The sequence below is a fragment of the Mobula birostris genome, unplaced genomic scaffold, assembly GCF_030028105.1.
Source record: "Mobula birostris isolate sMobBir1 unplaced genomic scaffold, sMobBir1.hap1 scaffold_392, whole genome shotgun sequence".
In the NCBI taxonomy this organism is placed as follows: Eukaryota; Metazoa; Chordata; class Chondrichthyes; order Myliobatiformes; family Myliobatidae; genus Mobula; species Mobula birostris.
In genome coordinates, this window is record NW_027277007.1 from 134,804 (window position 1) to 154,148 (window position 19,345).

The following is a 19,345-nucleotide window of genomic DNA, read 5'->3' on the forward strand; positions in this document are numbered from 1 at the left end:
ATCCATGCTGCATCTGCCTGATGGATCCATTTCTTGCCAGATGTCTTGCTATTTCTTCTTTAATGATAGCTTCAAGCATTTTCCCAACTACAGATGTTAAACTAACTGATCTATAGTTACCTGCTTTTGCCTACATCATTTTTTGAACAGTGGCGTGACATTCGCCGTCTCCTCATCCACCAGAACATGCCCACAATCCAGAGAATTTTAGTTTATTTTCTTTCCTTATTCCCTTTCTTTATTAGTTGCTTGATGGGTCTTTGTTGCTTTTTGAAATTTTTCCAGTCTTCCAGTTTCCCACTACTCTTGGAGGCTTTCTATTCACACACTTTTAGTTTGACACCTTCTTTAATTTCCTTAGTTATCCAAGACTGGCTCTCCCCACCCTTACTGTCCTTGCTTTTAACTGGAATATACTTTTGTTGAGCACCGTGACAAATCTCTTTGAAAGCCTTCCACTGCTCCTCAATAGTCCCACCATATAGCCTGTGTTCCCAGACTACTTTTGCACCCTCCATTTGTATGGGAAACTCAGTCATACTGTGATCACTCTTTCCAAGAGGATCCCTAACTACAAGATCACTAATTTTCCCTTTCTCATTGCACAGGACCAGATCTAAGATAACACATTCTCTTGTAGGTTAAGTAACACGCTGTTCAAGAAAGCCATCACTTATGCGTTCTATGAAGTCCTCCACAAGACTGTCTCGACCAACTTGATTCACCCAATCTTTGTGCAAGTTAGTCTCCCATGATAACTGCTGTTCCATTCTTACGTGTCTGAGATATTTCTGTTTATTGCCTGTGCCACTGTAAAGTTAATATTTGGGGGCTGATCGACAACTCCCACCAGTGATTATTTTTTCCCTTAGTGTTCCTAATCTCTACCTAGATGGACTCAACATTCTGCTCCTTAGATCTTATATCGTCTCTTACTGTCGCACTGATCTCATCCTTAGAGCGCTACCCCACCTCCCTTACCTTCCTGCCTATCAAACCGTATAACCTGATATCCTTGGATATTTAATTCCCAATCTTGACAGCTGAGAGGTTGCTTTGAGCTGAGCTGTAAATCATCTACAAGATGTCAGCTCAGTTGAAATCATCTACATCTCGGAGATTAAATCATCAGTCCCACCTAAGGCGACTTAGCACGTCAACCAAGAGAAACTCTTACAGGAGTGGAGGATGATGATGTCTGCAGTCCTTCTGGTGACTTTGGCTTCACCAAGATCAATAGGGTCGGATTCTTCTGCAACTGGGACTCTTCTTGCAGATTCTCTTCAGGGAACCCCAGTTCTTTGAGGAGCATTTCCTTCTGCTCCTGCCTCTGCTGAATTTCCCTGCATATCTGCCTGGAGAGAGAGTGAGATTTTCAATACCAAGCCATTGTACCAATATTAACAATGCCCTCTCCCACCCCTTCAATGTTCCAACCGTCTGCCCAGTAGGGACAGCATGCTCGGCTGTTCCAGAGGGAGCAGTACCGGGGGCAAGAATCACCCGTCAGTCTAACATTTGGGGGTGGGGTGCTCTTTGACATAGGAACGGGAAGTGTACCTGACCTTGCACTCAACGTCAGTAAGACCAAAGAACTGATTGCAGACCTCAAAGGGTAAGACGAGGGAACACACATCAGTCCTCACAGAGGGATCAGAAGTGGAGAGAGTGAGCAATTTCATGTTCCTGGGTGTCAACATCTCTGAGGATATCGATGCAGTTACAAAGAAGGCATAACATCGGCTATATATCATGAAGAGGCTGAGGTGATTTAGTATGTCTGCAAAGACACTTGCAAATCTCTACAGATGTACCATGGAGAGCATTCTAATCGGCTGCATCACCATCTGGTATGGTGGGGGAGTGGGCACTGCACAGGACCGAAAGGAGCTACAGAAAGTTGTGAACTCAGTCAGCTCCACCATGAGCACTAACCTCCCCAGCATCCAGGGCACCTTCAAGGAGCGATGCCTCAAAAAGACGGCCTCCACCATCAAGGACCCCCATCGCCCAGGGCATGCCCTCTTCTCACTGCAACCATTAGGGGGGAGGTACAGGAGCCTGAAGGCACAAACTCAACAATTCAGGAACAGCTCCTTCCCCTCAACCATCAGGTTTCTGAATGGACACGAGCTCACTACTTTGCTCCCCCTCTTTTTGCACTACTTAATTAATTTAACTGTTTTATATATATACACAGTAATTCACAGTTTTGATTATTATGTATTACATTGTACTGCTACCACGTAACAACAAGTTTCACCACGTACGCCAGTGATATGAACCAAATTCTGATTCTGTTCCGTATCACCAGTGATGAATCACCACACTTGATCAGAATCAGGTTTCACATCATTGACATATATTGGGAAAGTTGTTGTGAAACTTGCGACATAAAAACACTGTAAGTTGCAATAGGAAACATACTAAAAATTAAACTGAATGAGTAGTGCAAAAAGACTGCAAGAAACAGTGAGGTGGTGTTCCTGGGCTCAATGTCCATTCTGAAATCCGGTGGCACAGGGGAAGAAGCTGTTCCTGAATCGTTGACTGTGGGTCTTCAGGCTCCTGTACCTCCTCCCTGATGGTAGCAATGAGAAGAGGGCATGTCCTGGGTGGTGGGGGTCCTTAATGATGGTAAGAATATATAGCTGTGGAGGGAGAGAACATAGAACCTGACAGCACAGTACAGGCCCTTCACCCCACGATGTGGTGCTAATCTTTAACCTACTTTAAGGTCAATTTAACCTTTCCCTTCCACAGAGCGCTCCATTCTTCTATCATCCATGTGCCCATCTAAGAGTCTCTTTAATGTCCCTAATGTATCTGCCTCTACCACCACCCCTGGCAGGGTGTTCCATGCACTCACTACTCTCTGTGTGAAGAATTTACCTCTGACATTCCCCCTATACTTTCCTCCAATGACCTTAAAATGATGCCCCCCTTCCCCATTAGCCACTTCCAACCTGGGAAAAAGTCTCTGACTGCCATTTGATCTATGCCTTTTTCATCTCCTTCATCAAGTCACCTCTCACCCTCCTTCGCTCCAAAGAGAAAAGCCCTAACTCGTTCACCCATTCCCATAAAGACATGCTGTCTGATCTGGGCAGCATCCTGGGAAACCTCCTCTGCACCTTTCCAATCATGAGGCAACCAGAACGCGACACAATTGTGTTGTGGGTAGTGGGGAAGTGGTGTGGGATTAGAAAGAGGGTGAAAGGATTGGGGAGGGATTATACAGGGGTAGTAGAGAATGTGGTTAAGCCCATATGATGCAGATCAGAATTAGGCCATTTGGCCCATCAAGTCTGCTCTGCCATTTCATCATGGCTGATCCATTTTCCTTCTCAGCCGCAATCTCCTACCTTCTCCCCTTATCGCTTCATGCCCCGACCAATCAAGAATCTATCAGCATCTGCTTTAAATATACCTAATGACTTGGCCTCCACAGCCACCTGTGGAGCAAATTCCACGGATTCACCACTCTCTGGCTAAAGAAATTCCTCCTCTCCTCCTTTCTAAGAGGACACTCCTCCGCCTCTGTTCTGAGGCTGTGTTCCCTGGTCCGAGACTCTCCCTCCATAGGAAGTATCTCTCACATCCACTCTTTCGAGGCCTTTCACGGTTTGACAGGTGATGGGACACTGGGTGGCTGTGGGACACTGAAGAGGGAGGGAGGAAGGGGGCAGGACTGGGAGGGGCAGTGTAAACCTGCCTGACGTATTCTTCCCGAGCCTTGGAGTCAACCGTTTCCAAGAACTTCTCGTATTTCTCTGAAGTGGAGCTCGGGTAGATCCTTTTGAAGTTCCCCATGTTTTCATCTTCGTACTTTTCCACCTGTTCCACCCAGGTAGCCTGGTTGTTTCGTTTCTCGTCAGCTCTAATAGGAAAGCAAAGAGGAGGTGTCAGTTATTCCATTGAAAATCGATCTCTTGCCATAAGACCAGAAAACACAGGAGCAAAATGAGGCCATTCAGCCCATCGAGCCTGCTCCAGAATTCCATCACGGCTGAGATATTTTCCTTCTCCAGCCTTCTCTCCATAACCTTTGACTCCCCCCTTACTAAACAAGAACCTATCAATCTCCTCTTACCCAATGACTTGGCCTCCACAGCCATATTCTGCAATTATTTCCACAGATTCACCACCCCCGGCTGTAGAAATCCCTCCTTGTCTCTGTTCGAAAAGGACATTCTGGTATTCTCAGGCTGTGGCTTTAGATTCCAATACAGAAAGAAACGGTCTTTCTACATCCACTCTGCCTAGGCCTTTCAATATTTGATAGATTTCAATGTGATCCTCCCAAATTTTTCTAAACTCCAGCAAGTACAGGCCCAGAACCATCAAACGCTCCTCAAAACTTAACCCTTTCATTCCCAGGATTATTCTTTTGAATCTCCTCTGGATTTTCTCCAATGCCAGCCCATCTTTTTTTGATGTTAAAGGGCTGAAATAGTTAGCACGAGAGGGCACAGTTTTAAGGTGCTTGGAAGCAGATACAGAGGAGATGTCGGGGTAAGTTTCTTCACACAGAGAGTGGTGAGTACATGGAATAGGCTGCCGGCAACGGTGGTGGAGGCGGATATGATAGGGTCTTTTAAAAGACTCCTGGATAGGTACATGGAGCTTAGAAAAATGGAGGACTATGGGTAACCCGAGGTAATGTTTAAAGTAAGGACATGTTCGGCACAGCTCTGTGAGCCAAAGGGCCTGTATTGAGCTGTACGTTTCTATGTTTCTATCATTATGTGCTGGGTCATATGACATCATCATTATGTGCCGTGTTGTATGACATGGGTGATCTTGGTCCCACGGCCATGATTGGGCCATGGCCCCATGGGAAGCAGGGATTTAGATTCTTAGACCACTGGGATCTGTTTTGGGGCAAGGATGAATTGTACAAAAGGGACAGGTTGCACCTTAACAGGCGGGGGAGCAGCATTCTGGCAGGCAGGTTTGCCCCTGCTACACTGGTGTGTTTAAACTAAATAGTGGGGGGGAGGAGAGGAAATATAAGGATGGAGTTAAAGGGAAAGAGAGAATAAGGAAAGTTAAGAAAGACAGCAGAATTAACGGGGCAGAAAGCTCAGGAAGGGATCGGAGAGTATGGCCAAGTGCAATCGGAATCGATGTGAAAGGTGAGGGGAGTACTGTAATGGATTAAAAGTATTATATATCAATGCACGGAGTATAAGAAATAAAGTGGATGAGCTTGAGGCTCAGCTGGAAATTGGCAAGTATGACGTTGTAGGAATAACAGAGACATGGCTGCAAAAGGACCAGGGCTGGGAAATAAATATTCAAGGGTATACGTCCTATCAAAAGAACAGACAGGTGAGCAGAGGGGGTGGGGTGGCTCGGTTGGTGAGGAATGAAATTCAGTCCCTTGCAAGGGGCGACACAGAATCAGGAGATGTAGAGTCAGTATGGATAGAACTGAGAAATTTAAGGGCAAAAAGACCTTAATGGGAGTTATCTACAGGGCCCCAAACAGTAGCCTGGATATAGGGTGCAGGTTGAATCAAGAGTTAAAATTGGCATGTCGCAAAGGTAATGCTACAGTTGTTATGGGGGATTTCAACATGCAGGTAGACTGGGAAAATCAGGTTGGTCCAGACCCCAAGAAAGGGAGTTTGTGGAGTGCCTCTGAGATGGATTCTGAGAGTAGCTTGTACTGGAACCTACCAGGGAGAAGGCAATTCTGGATTTAGTGTTGTGTAATGAACCAGATTTGATAAGGGAACTCGAGGTAAAGAAGCCATCAGGAGGAAGTGACCACAATATGATAAGTTTTCAAATACAATTTGAGAGGGAGAAGGGAAAATCGGAAGTGTCAGTATTGCAGTTGAATAAAGGGGACTGTGGAGCCATGAGGGAGGAGCTGGCCAAAGTTGACTGGAAAGATACTCTAGCAGGGATGACAGTGGAACAACAATGGCAGGTACTTCTGGGAAGGTGCAGGATCAGTTCATTCCAAAGAGGAAGAAAGATTCTACGGGGAGTAAGGGACGACCATGGTTGACAAGGGAAGTCAAGCACAGTATAAAAATAAAAGAGAAGTAGTATAACACAGCAAAGATGAGCGGGAAGCCAGAGGATTGGGAGACTTTTAAAGAGCAACAGAGGATAACTTAAAAGGCAATATGGGGAAAAAAGATGAGGTACGAAGGCAAGCTAGCCAAGAATAGAAAGGAGGATAATAAAAGCTTCTTTAGGTATGTGAAGAGGAAAAAATTAGTTAAGACCAAAGTTGGGCCCTTGAAGACAGAAATGGGTGAATTTATTATGGGGAACAAGGAAATGGCAGACGAGTCAAACAGGTACTTTGGATCTGTCTTCACTGGGGAAGACACAAACAATCTCCCAGATGTAATAGTGGCCGGAGGACCTAGGGTAATGGAGGAACTGAAGGAGATTCACATTAGGCAGAAAATGGTATTGGATAGACTGATGGGACTGAAGGATGGTAAATCCCCAGGGCCTGATGGTCTGTACCCCAGGGTACTTGAGGTGGCTCTAGAAATCTTGGATGCATTGGTAATCATTTTCCAATGTTCTATAGATTCAGGATCAGTTCCTGAGGTCTGGAGGGTAGCTAATGTTATTCCACTTTTTAAGTAAGGAGGGAGAGAGAAAACAGGGAATTATAGACCAGTTAGCCTGATATCAGTGCTGGGGAAGATGCTGGAGTCAATTATAAAGGATGAAATAGTAGCACATTTGGATAGCAGTAACAGGATCGGTCCAAGTCAGCATGGATTTATGAAGGGGAAATCATGCTTGACTATTCTTCTGGAATTTTTTGAGGATGTAACTATGAAAATGGACAAGGGAGAGCCAGTGTACCTGGACTTTCAGAAAGCCTTTGATAAGGTCCCACATAGGAGATTAGCGGGCAAAATTAGAGCACATGGTATTGGGGGTACGGTACTGACAGGGATAGAAAATTGGTTGGCATACTCGAAACAAAGAGTAGGGATTAATGGGTCCCTTTCAGAATGGCAGGCGGTGACTAGTGGGGTACCGCAAGGCTCGGTGCTGGTACCGCAGCTATTTACAATATACATTAATGATTTAGATGAAGGGATTAAAAGTAACATTAGCAAATTTGCAGATGACACAAAGCTGGGTGGCAGTATGAAATGTGCGGAGGATGTTGAGATAATGCAGGATGACTTGGACAGGTTGGGTGAGTGGGCAGATGCAGTTTAATGTGGATAAATGTGAGGTTATCCACTTTGGTGGCAAGAACAGGAAGGCAGATTACTATTTGAATGGTGTCAAGTTAGGAAAGGGGAAGTGCAACAAGATCTTGGTGTCCTTGTTCATCAGTCACTGAAAGTAAGCATGCAGGTACAGCAGGCAGTGAAGAAAGCTAATGGCGTAACAAGGGGAGTTGAGTTAAGTATAGGAGCAAGGAGGTCCTTCTGCAGTTGTACAGGGCCCTGGTGAGACCACAACTGAAGTATTGTGTACAGTTTTGGTCTCCAAATTTGAGGAAGGACATTCTTGCTATTGAGGGAGTGCAGTCGAGGTTCATGCGGTTAATTCCCAGGATGGCGGGACTGTCATATGGTGAAAGATTGGAGCGACTGGGCTTGTATACACTGAAATTTAGAAGGATGAGAGGGGATCTGATTGAAACATACAAGATTATTAAGAGATTGGACACGCTAGAGGCAAGAAACATGTTCCCGATGTTGGGGGAGTCCAGAACCAGAGGCCACAATTTGAGAATAAGGGGTAGGCCACGTAGAATGGAGTTGAGGATAAACTTTTTCACCCAGAGAGTTGTGGATCTGTGGAATGGTCTGCCTCAGAAGGCAGTGGAGGCCAATTCCCTGGATGCTTTCAAGAAAGAGCTAGATAGAGCTCTTAATGATAGCAGAGTCAAGGGATATGGGGAGAAGGCAGGAACAGGGTACTGATTGTGAATGATCAGCCATGATCACAGTGAATGGCGGTGCTGGCTCGAAGGGCTGAATGGCCTACTCCTGCACCTATTGTCTATTGTCTATTGATTGCTCTTGGCAAAGTTATCTACAGAAGTGGTCTGCCATTGTCTTCTTCTGGGCCAGTGTCTTTAAAAGACGGGTGACCCCAGTCATCATCAATACTCTTCAGAGATTGTCTGCCTGGCGTCAGTGCTCACATACCCAGGACTTGCGATCTGCACCGGCTGCTCATACGACTATCCACCACCTACTCCCTGATCAGGGGGCTAACCAGCTGCTACATCTTGTCCAAGGGTGACCTGCAGGCTAGAGGGGGGAAGGGGCACCTTGCACCTCCTTTGGTAGAAACATATCTCCGCCCCGCCACCCAGAACTGCTCACAATACTCCAAGTGCGGTCTGACCAGTGCCTTATAAAGCCTCAGCATTACTTCCTTGGTGATATGTTCTAGTCCTCTGGAGCGCAGTCTAGCCCACGGTCCTGGCTTTACCTATCACCTTCTAGCTAGCCTCCTTCCCCTCCCTCCCCACACCTTTTTATTCTTTCCAGTCCTGAAGAAGGGTCTCAGCCCCAAATGGCGACTGTTTGTTCATTTCCTTAAGAGGAGCAGAATTAGGCCATTTGGCCCATCGGAGCTGCTTTGCCATTTGATCACGACTGATCCCTTCCCAGCTCAGCCTCAAACTCCTGCCTTCTCCCCATAACCCCTCATGCCCTGACTAATCAAGGATCTATCAACTTCTGCCTTAAATATACCCGATGACTTGGCCTCCACTCCCATCTGTGGCGATGAATTCCACAGATTCACCACCCTCTAGCAAAAGAAACTTCTCGTCATCTCCGTTCTAAATGGGTGCTGCCTGGCCTGCTGAGTTCCTCCAGCACTTTGTGTGTGCAGCTGAATTTGAGAGCAGGAATATTCATTAATTATCGTTGCCCGACATGGCACTCTTCAGTCTTTCAGTCACCTGTACTCCCGCGACCACCAGATCTTAGGCAGCTGTTCCTTCTTTCGCGGCCTCTCTTCCTCCATGTCTTTCTGCCGGCCACAAGCTGCAAGGTTAATCATGCAGAGTGTATCATAAAGAAGATCCTCCTTCACCTCTTGATCAAGCTTGGAGTCCATCACAGAGCTCAGGGAATGCTTAACCTGCAACGTTAATAATTAAAAATTAATAGTGTTGGCCAAAAAGAACAACAGTCCACAAATCAGTGAATTCAAATGAATCAAGGGCAGTGGAAGTAGGCAAACAAACTGTCTTTGTTCTTGCCACATGCTGAAAGGAGGTGGAGGTGGCCATTTTGTGAGACTGTCCTTGCACACCCTCCATTTTGTGAACTCTTCGATTCTAGCTCTGGGATTATCTAATCAGAGCAATTGAATGTGGACGCAAGGAGTTTCAGCTAACGACCGGCTAACCCGGGACCACTCTCAGACAAACAGCTATTTATAATGTAAAGTGGCAGACTTGGAGAAGAAATCTACAACCTCATTAGGCTCAGTGCCTGGGTCAGCTACCTTAACTGGTTTGAACCAGGCCGAGTTGAAAAAAACAAAGGCACGGGTCTGGGGGCAAAGACCATTGAACAATGCTGGCTGGAGCCCTGGACCAGAGCCATTAAGAAGGTGACCCAGGTAGGGTGCCACTTCTCAGCCCAGTTTTGCATCCTATCAATGTCTCGCTGTAACCTCTGACAGCCCTCCACACTATCCAACCTTTGTGTCATCAGCAGATTTACTAACCCATCCCTCCACTTCCTCATCCAGGTCAACTGGTGGCCACCGGGAGGTCCTGTTTTTCTCTGGTGGATGGACTGTAGGTGCTCGTTGAAGCGGTCTCCCAAACTGGGCCGGGTCTCTCCGATATACAGGAAGCCACACCAGGAGCACCGGATACAACAGATGACCCCAACACACTCACAGGTGAAATGTCACCTCACCTGGAAGGACCGTTTGGGCCCCGAATGGTAGTGAGGGAAGAGATCCAAGTGCAGGTGTGGCACTTCTCCTGGTGGCCACCAATTTTAATTCTATTTCCTATTCCCATTCCAACATGTCAGTCCATGGCCACCTCTACTGCCGCGATGAGGCCACACTCAGGCTGGAGGAACAACTCCTTATTCCGTCTGCGTAGCCTCCAACCTGATGGCACAACTTCTCTTGCTTCCGGTAATGACCCCCCCACTTCACTATTCCCCATTCCCATTTTGCTCCCTCACCTTATCTCCTTACCTGCCCATTACCTCCCTCTGGTGCTCTACCCCCCTTCCCTTTCTTCCATGGCCTTCTGTCCTCTCTTAACAGATTCCCCCTTCCCCAGCCCTTTATCTCTTTCACCAATTTCTCAGATCTTTACCTCCCCACTCCCCATCTCCTAGTTTCACCTATCACCAACAAGCTTGTATGTCTTTGTGTCTGTGTGTGTGTGTCTTTGTGTGTGTCTGTGTGTTGCTTTGGATTGCCAACCTCTGGTGTCTTCCTCTCTGGAACCATTTTAATGTGGATTTAACTATAGACAAATGCCAGGTCTTTGTCTATGGGAACTATCATAAACGACCATGGTCCTCCACCCATCTATAGATGCACATCTTCCATTGTGTCATAACCTTAGAGCACTAAAAGACAGAAGTAGGCCATTTGGCCCATCTAGTCCATGCCAAAATATTATTTTGCCAATTCCTATCAATCTGCACCTGTACCATAGACCTCAATACCCCTCCCATCCACATACTTATCTAAACTTTTCTTAAATGTCGCATCCGTCACTTCCGCTGGCACACTCTCACCACTCTCTGAGTGAAGAAGATCCCATTCATGTTCCCCTTAAACATTTCACCTTTCTCAATTAACCCATGACCTCTAGTTCTAGTCTCACCCATCCTCAGCAGCAAAAGCATGCTTCCATTTACTCTATGCTCCTCATGGTTTCGTACACCTTTATCAAATCTTCCTTGATTCCCCTGTGCTCTAGAGAATAACTTTCCCTCCAGACCCAGCAACATCCTTGTGAATATTCTCTGCTGTCTTTCAAATCATTGATATCTTTCCTGTAGTTAGGTGACCAGAATACCCCAAAGTAGGCCTCACCAATATCTTCAAGAGCTTCAATCTAACAACTCAGCTTCTGTACTCAACAATTTGATTAATGAAGACCAAAGTGCCAAAATCTCTCTTTATGAACCCATCTATCTGTTTCCACAGGGAGCAGATTTTGGGATAACGGTCAGAAAGTCGGTTTAACTTTTTTTTACCTTAAGGCTGTCATTGTCAAACTGCTTCTGCACTGTATTCTGCTCTTCTACTCAAAGTCAAGTTCAAAGTAAATTTATTATCAAAGTACATATGACCATAGGCATATGTTGATTCACTGAGATTCACTTACTTGAGGACCTTCACAGTATTTAAAAGGAATCAAACAAAACATCCAGAATAAATAAATAAACAAACAATAAATATCAAGAATATGAGATGAAGAGTCCTTCAAAGTGAGTCCATAGGCTGTGGGAGCAGTTCAATGCTGAGGTGAGTGAAGTTAAGTGAAGATATCCCCTTTGGTTCAAGACCCTGTACCTTCTTCCTGATGGTTGAGTGGGGTAATAACTGTTCCTGAACAGTTCCATTGAACTGCTGCTGCTAAGTTAACAAATTTCATGACACATACCGGTGATAATAAACATGATTCTAATTCTGATCATATATGCCAATCTGCAACTGTGGCACAAGTTCATCGACCTTATTCTGTACACTGCACACATCCAAATATAACACCTTTTCGATAACAATAATAATGGAAAAGTGGAAAAAACCACAATAATAATGGGAAAAAACACAGTAAATATAAATACATTAGATAGCTTATATGCATAGATTGATTGTATGTCCATAAAGTGACGCTGGGCACAGGAGTTTCTGTACATAAGGTGACTCTGACAGGAAATGATAAAGTAGTGGTGGTTGCGGGTGTGTGGAGGGGTGAGTTAGCGTGTGGGGGTGTTGATCAGCCTCAGTACTTGGGGACTTACTGACTGCCCATTACAGCGCTGGTGTTTAGGACAACAGTGAAGGTCTTCATCTCTGGTGGTGTTCAGAGATTCCTTGATCATGCCTGTAGCTTCCTCTCGGTTTTCACTACTGTCGGACATGTAAGTCCCAGGTGGAGACTCAGGAACACCGCCACACTCAGATGTAGGAGGATTCTTCATTGCTGTTTGCGTAACAGTTTTGTTTTTGTGGTCAGTGCTGTTAGTGCTGAGTTGAGCCCTCGAACCTGGAGGACCGGTACAACGCTCTCAGTCTGGCCTCTACCCTTTGACCTGTTTGTCATGGCTGACCCTACCAAGAGCCAAAGCCTAAAGCCCCGGCTCCAGCGTGCAGCCCTCTCCGGGTCACTGAGGCGCGCAAGCCTCCAAACCCTACAACACGGTTGTGGTCCTGTTGGAGGACTGCTTGGGGAAAGTAACAGGTTTTGAGTCTGGTGGTCCTGGTGTGAATGCTACAGAGCCTCTTCCCTGATGGGAGTGGGGACAAACAGTGAGCAGGGTTGGTGGGATCCTTCACCATATTACTGGCCATCCCATCATGATGTTACATTTGCATGTTTTATGCAGTCACCTGAATTATCTGCTTAATCTTTATGTATCCCAGAGGCGCGCGTACCTTCATCAGCCAGGGTTTCAAGCTGTGGTCCAGCAGGATGTCAAAGCCGAGGAGCTGAAAGCAAGCACTCCCAGACACGTGATTTCTGAAGCAGGTGAAGTAGGTGTTCCTCAGGGCCGGATATACAGACAGAATGGTTTTGATGATCACGTCCTCAATACTGCTCCACAGCACCTCCAGGTCATAGGCATTGCCCTCCATGTACTGGTTAAAGGAAGACAGCTTTCTGCAAGAAACAACATTTTACAGAGCCGTCAGTTCTAATCTATCGCAGGCCACCGTTCATCCATCGGATGGCATTGCCGAGTGACTTCGCTGATCAAGTACTCTGCCCCACCATTTGTGTTATTGTGTGAGAGGTCAATAGCACTGCAAGCCACAAGATAGACTGTGTATCCATTGAAGGAAATATCAGCTCTCTTGATTCATTTCTCCCCTTTTTGACAGGATTTATTGGAAGTGATTTCTTGCCGATTCATAGTTGCCTTTGAAAAGGTTGACTGCACCCTGAACCCACAATATTCCATCTTGTGAAGTTGCCTGGTGGTTTACATTCACAGTCAGAAAGCACTACAGTAAACAAACAGGCCCTTTGGCCCATCTAGTCCATGCTGAATCATTAATCTGTCTGGTCCCAGTCTGTAGCCCTACCATCCATGTACAAATTTATCTTAAATGTTGAAATCGCACCTCCATCTATCTCTTCTGCTGGCAGCTTGCTCCATACTCTCACTACCCTCCGAGTGAAGAAGTTTCCCTTCATGTTACCCTTAAACTTCTCACCTTTCACCCTTAACCCACGAGCTCTAGTTCTAGTCTCACCCTCCCAAGCTCCGTGTAACAAGCCTGACGTAACGAATCAGTGTTTCCAGAGTCATTGTCATAGAAAAGTACAGCACAGGAACAGGCCTCTTGGCCCATCCAGTCCATGCCAAAACCTGCTAAACTGCCAACACCCACTGACCTGCACCAGGATCATAGTCCTCCATCCTATCCAAACTTCGCTGAAACGTTGAAACCGAGCACGCATGCAGCACTTGTGTTGGCAGCTCATTCCACACTGCTCACCACCATCTGAGTGAAGACGTTTCTCCTCGTGTTTCACCTTTCACCCTAACCCATGATCCCTGGTTGTGATCACACTGAACCTCAGTGGAAAAAGCCTGCTTGCATTTACCCTCTCTATACCCCTCATAATCTTGAATATTTCTGTCAAATCTCCTCTAAACCTTCTACATTCTAAGGAAGAAAGTCCTAACCTATTCAATCTTTCCTTATAACTCAGGTCCTCCAGACTAGCTACATTTTTGTAAATTTTTCCTCTACTCTTTCAACCTTATTTACTATACATCTTTCCTGTAGATAAGTGACCAAAACTGCATACGATACTCCAAATTAGGCCTCACCAATGTCTTATACAACTTCAACATAACATCCCATCTCTCGTACTCAATACATTGACTTATGAAAGCCGATGTGACAACAGCTTTCTTTCTACCTGTGACACTACTTTCAACAAATTTTGGACCTCTATTCCCAGATCCTTTTGTTCTACCGCACTCCTCAGTGCCCTATCATTCACTGTGTAAGACCTTCCCCGGCTGGTCCTACCTAAATGTAACACCTCGCACTTGTCTGCATTGACTTCCAGCTGCCACTTTTCAACCCATTTTTCCAGCTGATCCAGATCCCTCTGCAAGCCATGACCGCCTTCCTCACTGTCCACTATATCCTCAAACGTGGTGTCATCTGCAAATTTACTGATCCAGTTAACTACATTATCATCCAGAACACTGATAGAGATGACAAACAACAGTGGGCCCAGCACTGGTCCCTGCAGCACACCACTGGTCACAGGCAGAGGCTCCAGTCAGAGAGGCAAACCTCTACTACCACTCTCTGGCTTCTCCCACAAAGCCAATGTCTAATCCAATTTACAACCTATGCTGAATGCCGAGCGACTGAACCCTCTTGACCAACCTCACATACGGGACCTTGTCAAATGCCTTGCTAAAGTCCACGTAGACAACATCCACTGCTTTGCCTTCATCCGCTTTCCTGGTAACTCGCTCAAAAAACTCTCCAGGATTGGTCAGACATGACTTACCATGCACAAAGCCATGCTGACTATCCTGAATCAGTCCCATGTCTATCCAAATACTCATATATCCAGTCTCTTAGAATACTTTCCAATAACTATCCCACCACTGATGTCAGACTGAGCAGTCTGTAATTTCCTGGTTTATGTTTAGAACCTTTCTTGTCACTAAGAATTATTTAAATATCTCTGCTAGGGCCCCTGCAGTTTCTGCACTAGCCTCCCCCAGGGTCTGAGGGAACACCTTGTCAGGCCCTGGGGATTTACCCACCCTGATTTTCCTCAGGACAGCAAGCACCTCCTTCTCTGTAATCTGCATAGGGTCCATGAATTTACGGCCCATTGTAAGCAATGGTAAGGCCACAGCAGTGTTGTAGGCCTCAAATATGAAGAGGAAATGGGAGATTTCCCTCACTAAAGAGCTTTTTAACAACAGCTCAATAGTTGCCATGTCTTACAGACCTTTATTCCAGATTTATCTGATCACTTATGTAAATTTGTCTGCCTTCATGGGATTTAGCTCACATTTCTTTGTTCTAGATCCATGGTTCTTGCTGGACGTGAAATACCAGATTGGGACGATCCCAACCAGCGGGACATCCTGAGAGATAATCCAGTCCAGGTACATTCCCTGTGGCAAGGGACGTATAATTGACTCCTGCTCATTATTGTCATTATTTATTGATCATTAATAATGACTCCTGTCTGCAGATTTGAATGAGAGAGTGTTTAACATTGTCCTTCCACTCACTTTTATCTGTTATTTCAGTCACGGTCCAGTTGATTCCTCATTTCTGTTCATTTCCTTTTCCCCGTGTTTTACCTGGCTCCTTGACTAAGGCACCTGATTCTCATCCGAACTGGAAACATAATAACTCCGGCTTACATCTACTTGGGACTGGACCGTCACCTCAGCCAGTGCGGCAAAGCACGCTCCGGGCCGCTGAGAATAGTGGACTCTAAGTTGCTTCGGTGCCTGGGGTTGCTTTGGGAATTCTGTCGTCTCGTGTCCAGCTGAGTATTGCCGGCCGTTTGCCGCTATTTCGAGTCAAGATACCAACAGACTGTCGTTGTTTGGTTTTGTAGTTTCGTGTCCTGCTGAGTATTGCTGGCCGTTTGCTGCTACTCCGAATCAAGATACAAATTGTCTGTCGTTTTTGGTTTTGTTGTTCTGTGTCCAAGTCCAGGCTCCGTGTCCAAGTCCGGGCGCCATGTCCCAGTCCGAGTCCGAGTCCGGGCTCCGTGTCCGAGTCCCGGCTCAGAGTGTGAGTCCAAGTCCAAGTCCGGGCTCCGTGTCCGAGTCCAGGCTCCATGTCTGAGTCCGAGTCCAGGCTCCGTGTCCAAGCTCCATAACCAAGCTCTGGGTCCGGGCTACTCCGGTTTGTTGGCCATGTAAGCATCTAATCCTCACTCTCTGGTCTTCCTCGCAACTATTAATAAACACACTTCTGTTAATGCTACCTCCGTGTCGGTGCTCTGCACTTGGGTCCGCTTCCAGTCGTCCATTGCAACGATTTCAGCCTCACTCCGTTCCTTAAGGTTGTTATAGCCATGGGGTGGTAATGGGGACGAGCTCCCACTGCCTATTAAATGCTCCCAATGGCGTGTGCCTCAATATTGCCTCTGACAACCAAGTCACAGCTCCTGGCCTTCACGGTGGCTTAGCTACTACGCCCGGATATGGAGAGCAAGCTGTTGCCCATGTAGCAAGCTCCCCATCTCCACGCAGTTGATGAACCCAAAGGAACGGCAGAGAGCAACACAGCCTGGCACCAGCTGCATCGCAGGAGTTGCCAGTCAGTGTTGAACTCAACGTGGGACTCCCTCAGGGTTTACTCCTGAAGCCTTCCCTATGAGTGGGTGTAGTCGCAGGGCAATGGGAGGTTTGAGATCAGAGTTTTCCCTCTCCTAGATGAGGGGCCAGCCATGGTTGATGAGTCCCATCTGCCTGAAGTGACTGGATTTAAGATGCCATTAACCCACCTTTGCCCCTTCTCCTGTCAGTAGAAATGATTCCGCTCAGCTTAGTGGCTAAGCCACATGTGAAGGCCAGGAGCTAGACTTGGTTGTCAGAAGTTATTGGAGGGCATGGTATAGGATTCTAGGACAAGAGGGCATGACTTCAGGATTGAAGGACGTCCATTTAGAACTGAGATGCAGAGAAATTACTTTAGTCAGAGGGTGGTAAATCTGTGGAATTTGTTGCCATGAGCGGCTGTGGGGGCCAAGTCATTGAGTTCATTTAAGGCAGAGATAGATAGGTTCTTGATTAGCCAGAGTATGGGGTGAAAGCAGGGGAGTGGGGATGACTGAAAGAATTGGATCAGCCCATGATTAAATGGCAGAGCAGACTCAATGGGCCAAATGGCCCACTTCTGCTCCTATATCTGATGGTCTTATAGCATGCCATTGGGAGCATTCTGCCAGTTATGACAACCTGAAGTAGTGGCAACAGAATTAAGGGCTTCAGTAAGCTGCTGCTGTGTGCTCCCCTTCCTTCTACAATGTGCCTGCTCGCTAAGGTTGTTGTGTGAATGAAGCCAGCAGAGAAAATTACTGGTAGATACAAAGCAGCTTCTTTATTCGACAAAGCAAGTTTAGAGAAGGCATTTTATGGAGACACTTCTGGTCGAAAGGTCTGGCCGGCCTGACGTGGGGCTCAATATTTTATGTGCCAAACGGCAAAGGGCAACTCCATACTTACAATGCATGGACAATGCTTTCTTTGAAACAAAATTCAACCTTCACGCCTCCTGCTTCACAGCCACACCACACACATCCAAATGAATTTTAATCACCATTGTCAGCTGGGATTCATGGCTTTTAGGAACCCATTGTTCAGAGCTGGCCACATGTTCAGACTTGGTCACGTGTTGGCATGTGGCCAAGTGGTTAAAGCGTCCCTCTGGTGATCTGAAGGTCGCTAGTTCGAGCCTTGGCCGAGGCAGCGTGTTGTGTCCTTGAGCAAGGTACTTAACCACACATTGCTCTGCATTAACCCCAGTACCAAGCTGTACGGGTCCTAATGCCCTTCCCTCGGACAACATCGGTGGCGTGGAGAGGGGAGACATGCAGCATGGGCAACTGCTGGTCTTCCATACAACCTTGCCCAGGCCTGCGCCCTGGAAAGCTTCCAAGGTGTAAACTTCCAAGGGGAACCTTCCATGGTCTCACAAGACTAACGGATGCCTACATGTAAAGTTCAGATCTGCACTCCAAATAAAATCCACAACACACATTCAGATATGAAGACTGGTAGCCAAATTCGATTGCTAAATGTCTATGTCCTAACCCCAAAAATCACTCCAACACTGACCTTCTATAACGTGCCTGCTCATGGTGAAGGGTGCACCCTGCTGCATATGGTCTCACCTTTTACTGCCTTTCTTTTCATCCGGGACAACGTTCATCATACGCTTGTTGATGACATAATTGGTGAGGTGCATGCAGACGTCATCCTGTGAGAGGCAGAAGATAAAGATAAACAACAGGAATTCTGCAGATGCTGGAAATTCAAGCAACACACATCAAAGTTGCTGGTGAACGCAGCAGGCCAGGCAGCATCTGCAGGAAGAGGTGCAGTTGACATTTCAGGCTGAGACCCTTCGTCAGGACTAACTGAAGGAAGGGTGACTCACTCTTCCTTCAGTTAGTCCTGACGAAGGGTCTCGGCCTGAAACGTCAACTGCATCTCTTCCTACAGATGCTGCCCAAAAGATAAAGATGTTGGTTTCTCAGTCAGGGACATTGCCCTCAGTTATCGCGTCACACTAACGCCATCCCAGCCAGAAGCTGCTCAAATGCTATTTTCCTCATTCCTCTCGGCTTCACTTTTCCTGTGGTGATGAAGAGCAGTCGGCAGGTGGCAAGAAGGTGAAACTGAAGGAAGCCTTGCATCTTAAAGCAGTTTTTGCAGCCCCAAAACATCGCCAAGTCAAAGGATCGCTCATCTGAAGCGCAGTGCATAAGGATGGGTACTGTCAGTCAGAGCAAGGATGTGAGGCCGAGGCTTTATAACTCAGACCGAACTTCGGAGTATTGTGAGCAGTTCTGAGCCCCTTATCTAAGAATTGGTGAGCTGGCATTGGAGAGGGTCTGGGGGAGGTTCACGAGAATGAAAGGGTTGTCATTTGAGGAGCATTGCTCCCTCTGGGCTTGTACTCGCTGAAGTTTAAAAGGATGATGGGGGATCTCAACGAAAACCATCAAATATTGAAAATCAACGTGGAGAGGATGTTTCCTGTAGTGGGAGGGGGGACGGCTGTCTCTAAGAGCAGAGGGCAAAGCCTCAGAATAGAAGAACTTCCCTTTAGGGCAGAGGTGAGGAATTTCTTTAGCCAGAGGGTGGTGAATCTGTGGAATTTGTTGCCACGGACCGCTGTGGAGGACAAGTCATTGAGTGTATTTAAAGCAGAGGTTGATAGGTTCTTGTTTAGTCAGGGCATCAAAGGTTAACAGGAGAAGGCAGGAGAAAACAGTCGAGAGGGATAATAAATCAGCCATCCTGAGCACAATCCTCCCCACTTTCGAGGACATCTTCAAAAGGCAACATCCATCTTGAGGGACCCTCGCCACCCAGGTAAAGCCTCTTTTCATTTCTACCGTCAGGGAGGAGGTACAGGAGCCTGAGACACA

At 46.6% G+C, this 19,345-nt stretch overlaps 1 protein-coding gene across 1 annotated transcript in view; it reads right to left on the bottom strand.

Moving 5' to 3' along the window:
* Nucleotides 1-1,156: 1,156 nt before the first annotated feature.
* The window catches only part of LOC140193128 (tubulin polyglutamylase ttll6-like), a 51,583-nt gene continuing 33,394 nt past the window's right edge, over nucleotides 1,157-19,345 (bottom strand). Inside the window, exons 5-9 of the mRNA XM_072250542.1 lie at nucleotides 18,083-18,168; nucleotides 12,613-12,838; nucleotides 8,924-9,105; nucleotides 3,712-3,880; nucleotides 1,157-1,351 (exon numbers count right to left, since the gene is read on the bottom strand). Of these exons, the coding sequence (XP_072106643.1) occupies nucleotides 1,157-1,351; nucleotides 3,712-3,880; nucleotides 8,924-9,105; nucleotides 12,613-12,838; nucleotides 18,083-18,168 (858 nt within the window). The remainder of the gene's footprint in view (nucleotides 1,352-3,711; nucleotides 3,881-8,923; nucleotides 9,106-12,612; nucleotides 12,839-18,082; nucleotides 18,169-19,345) is intronic.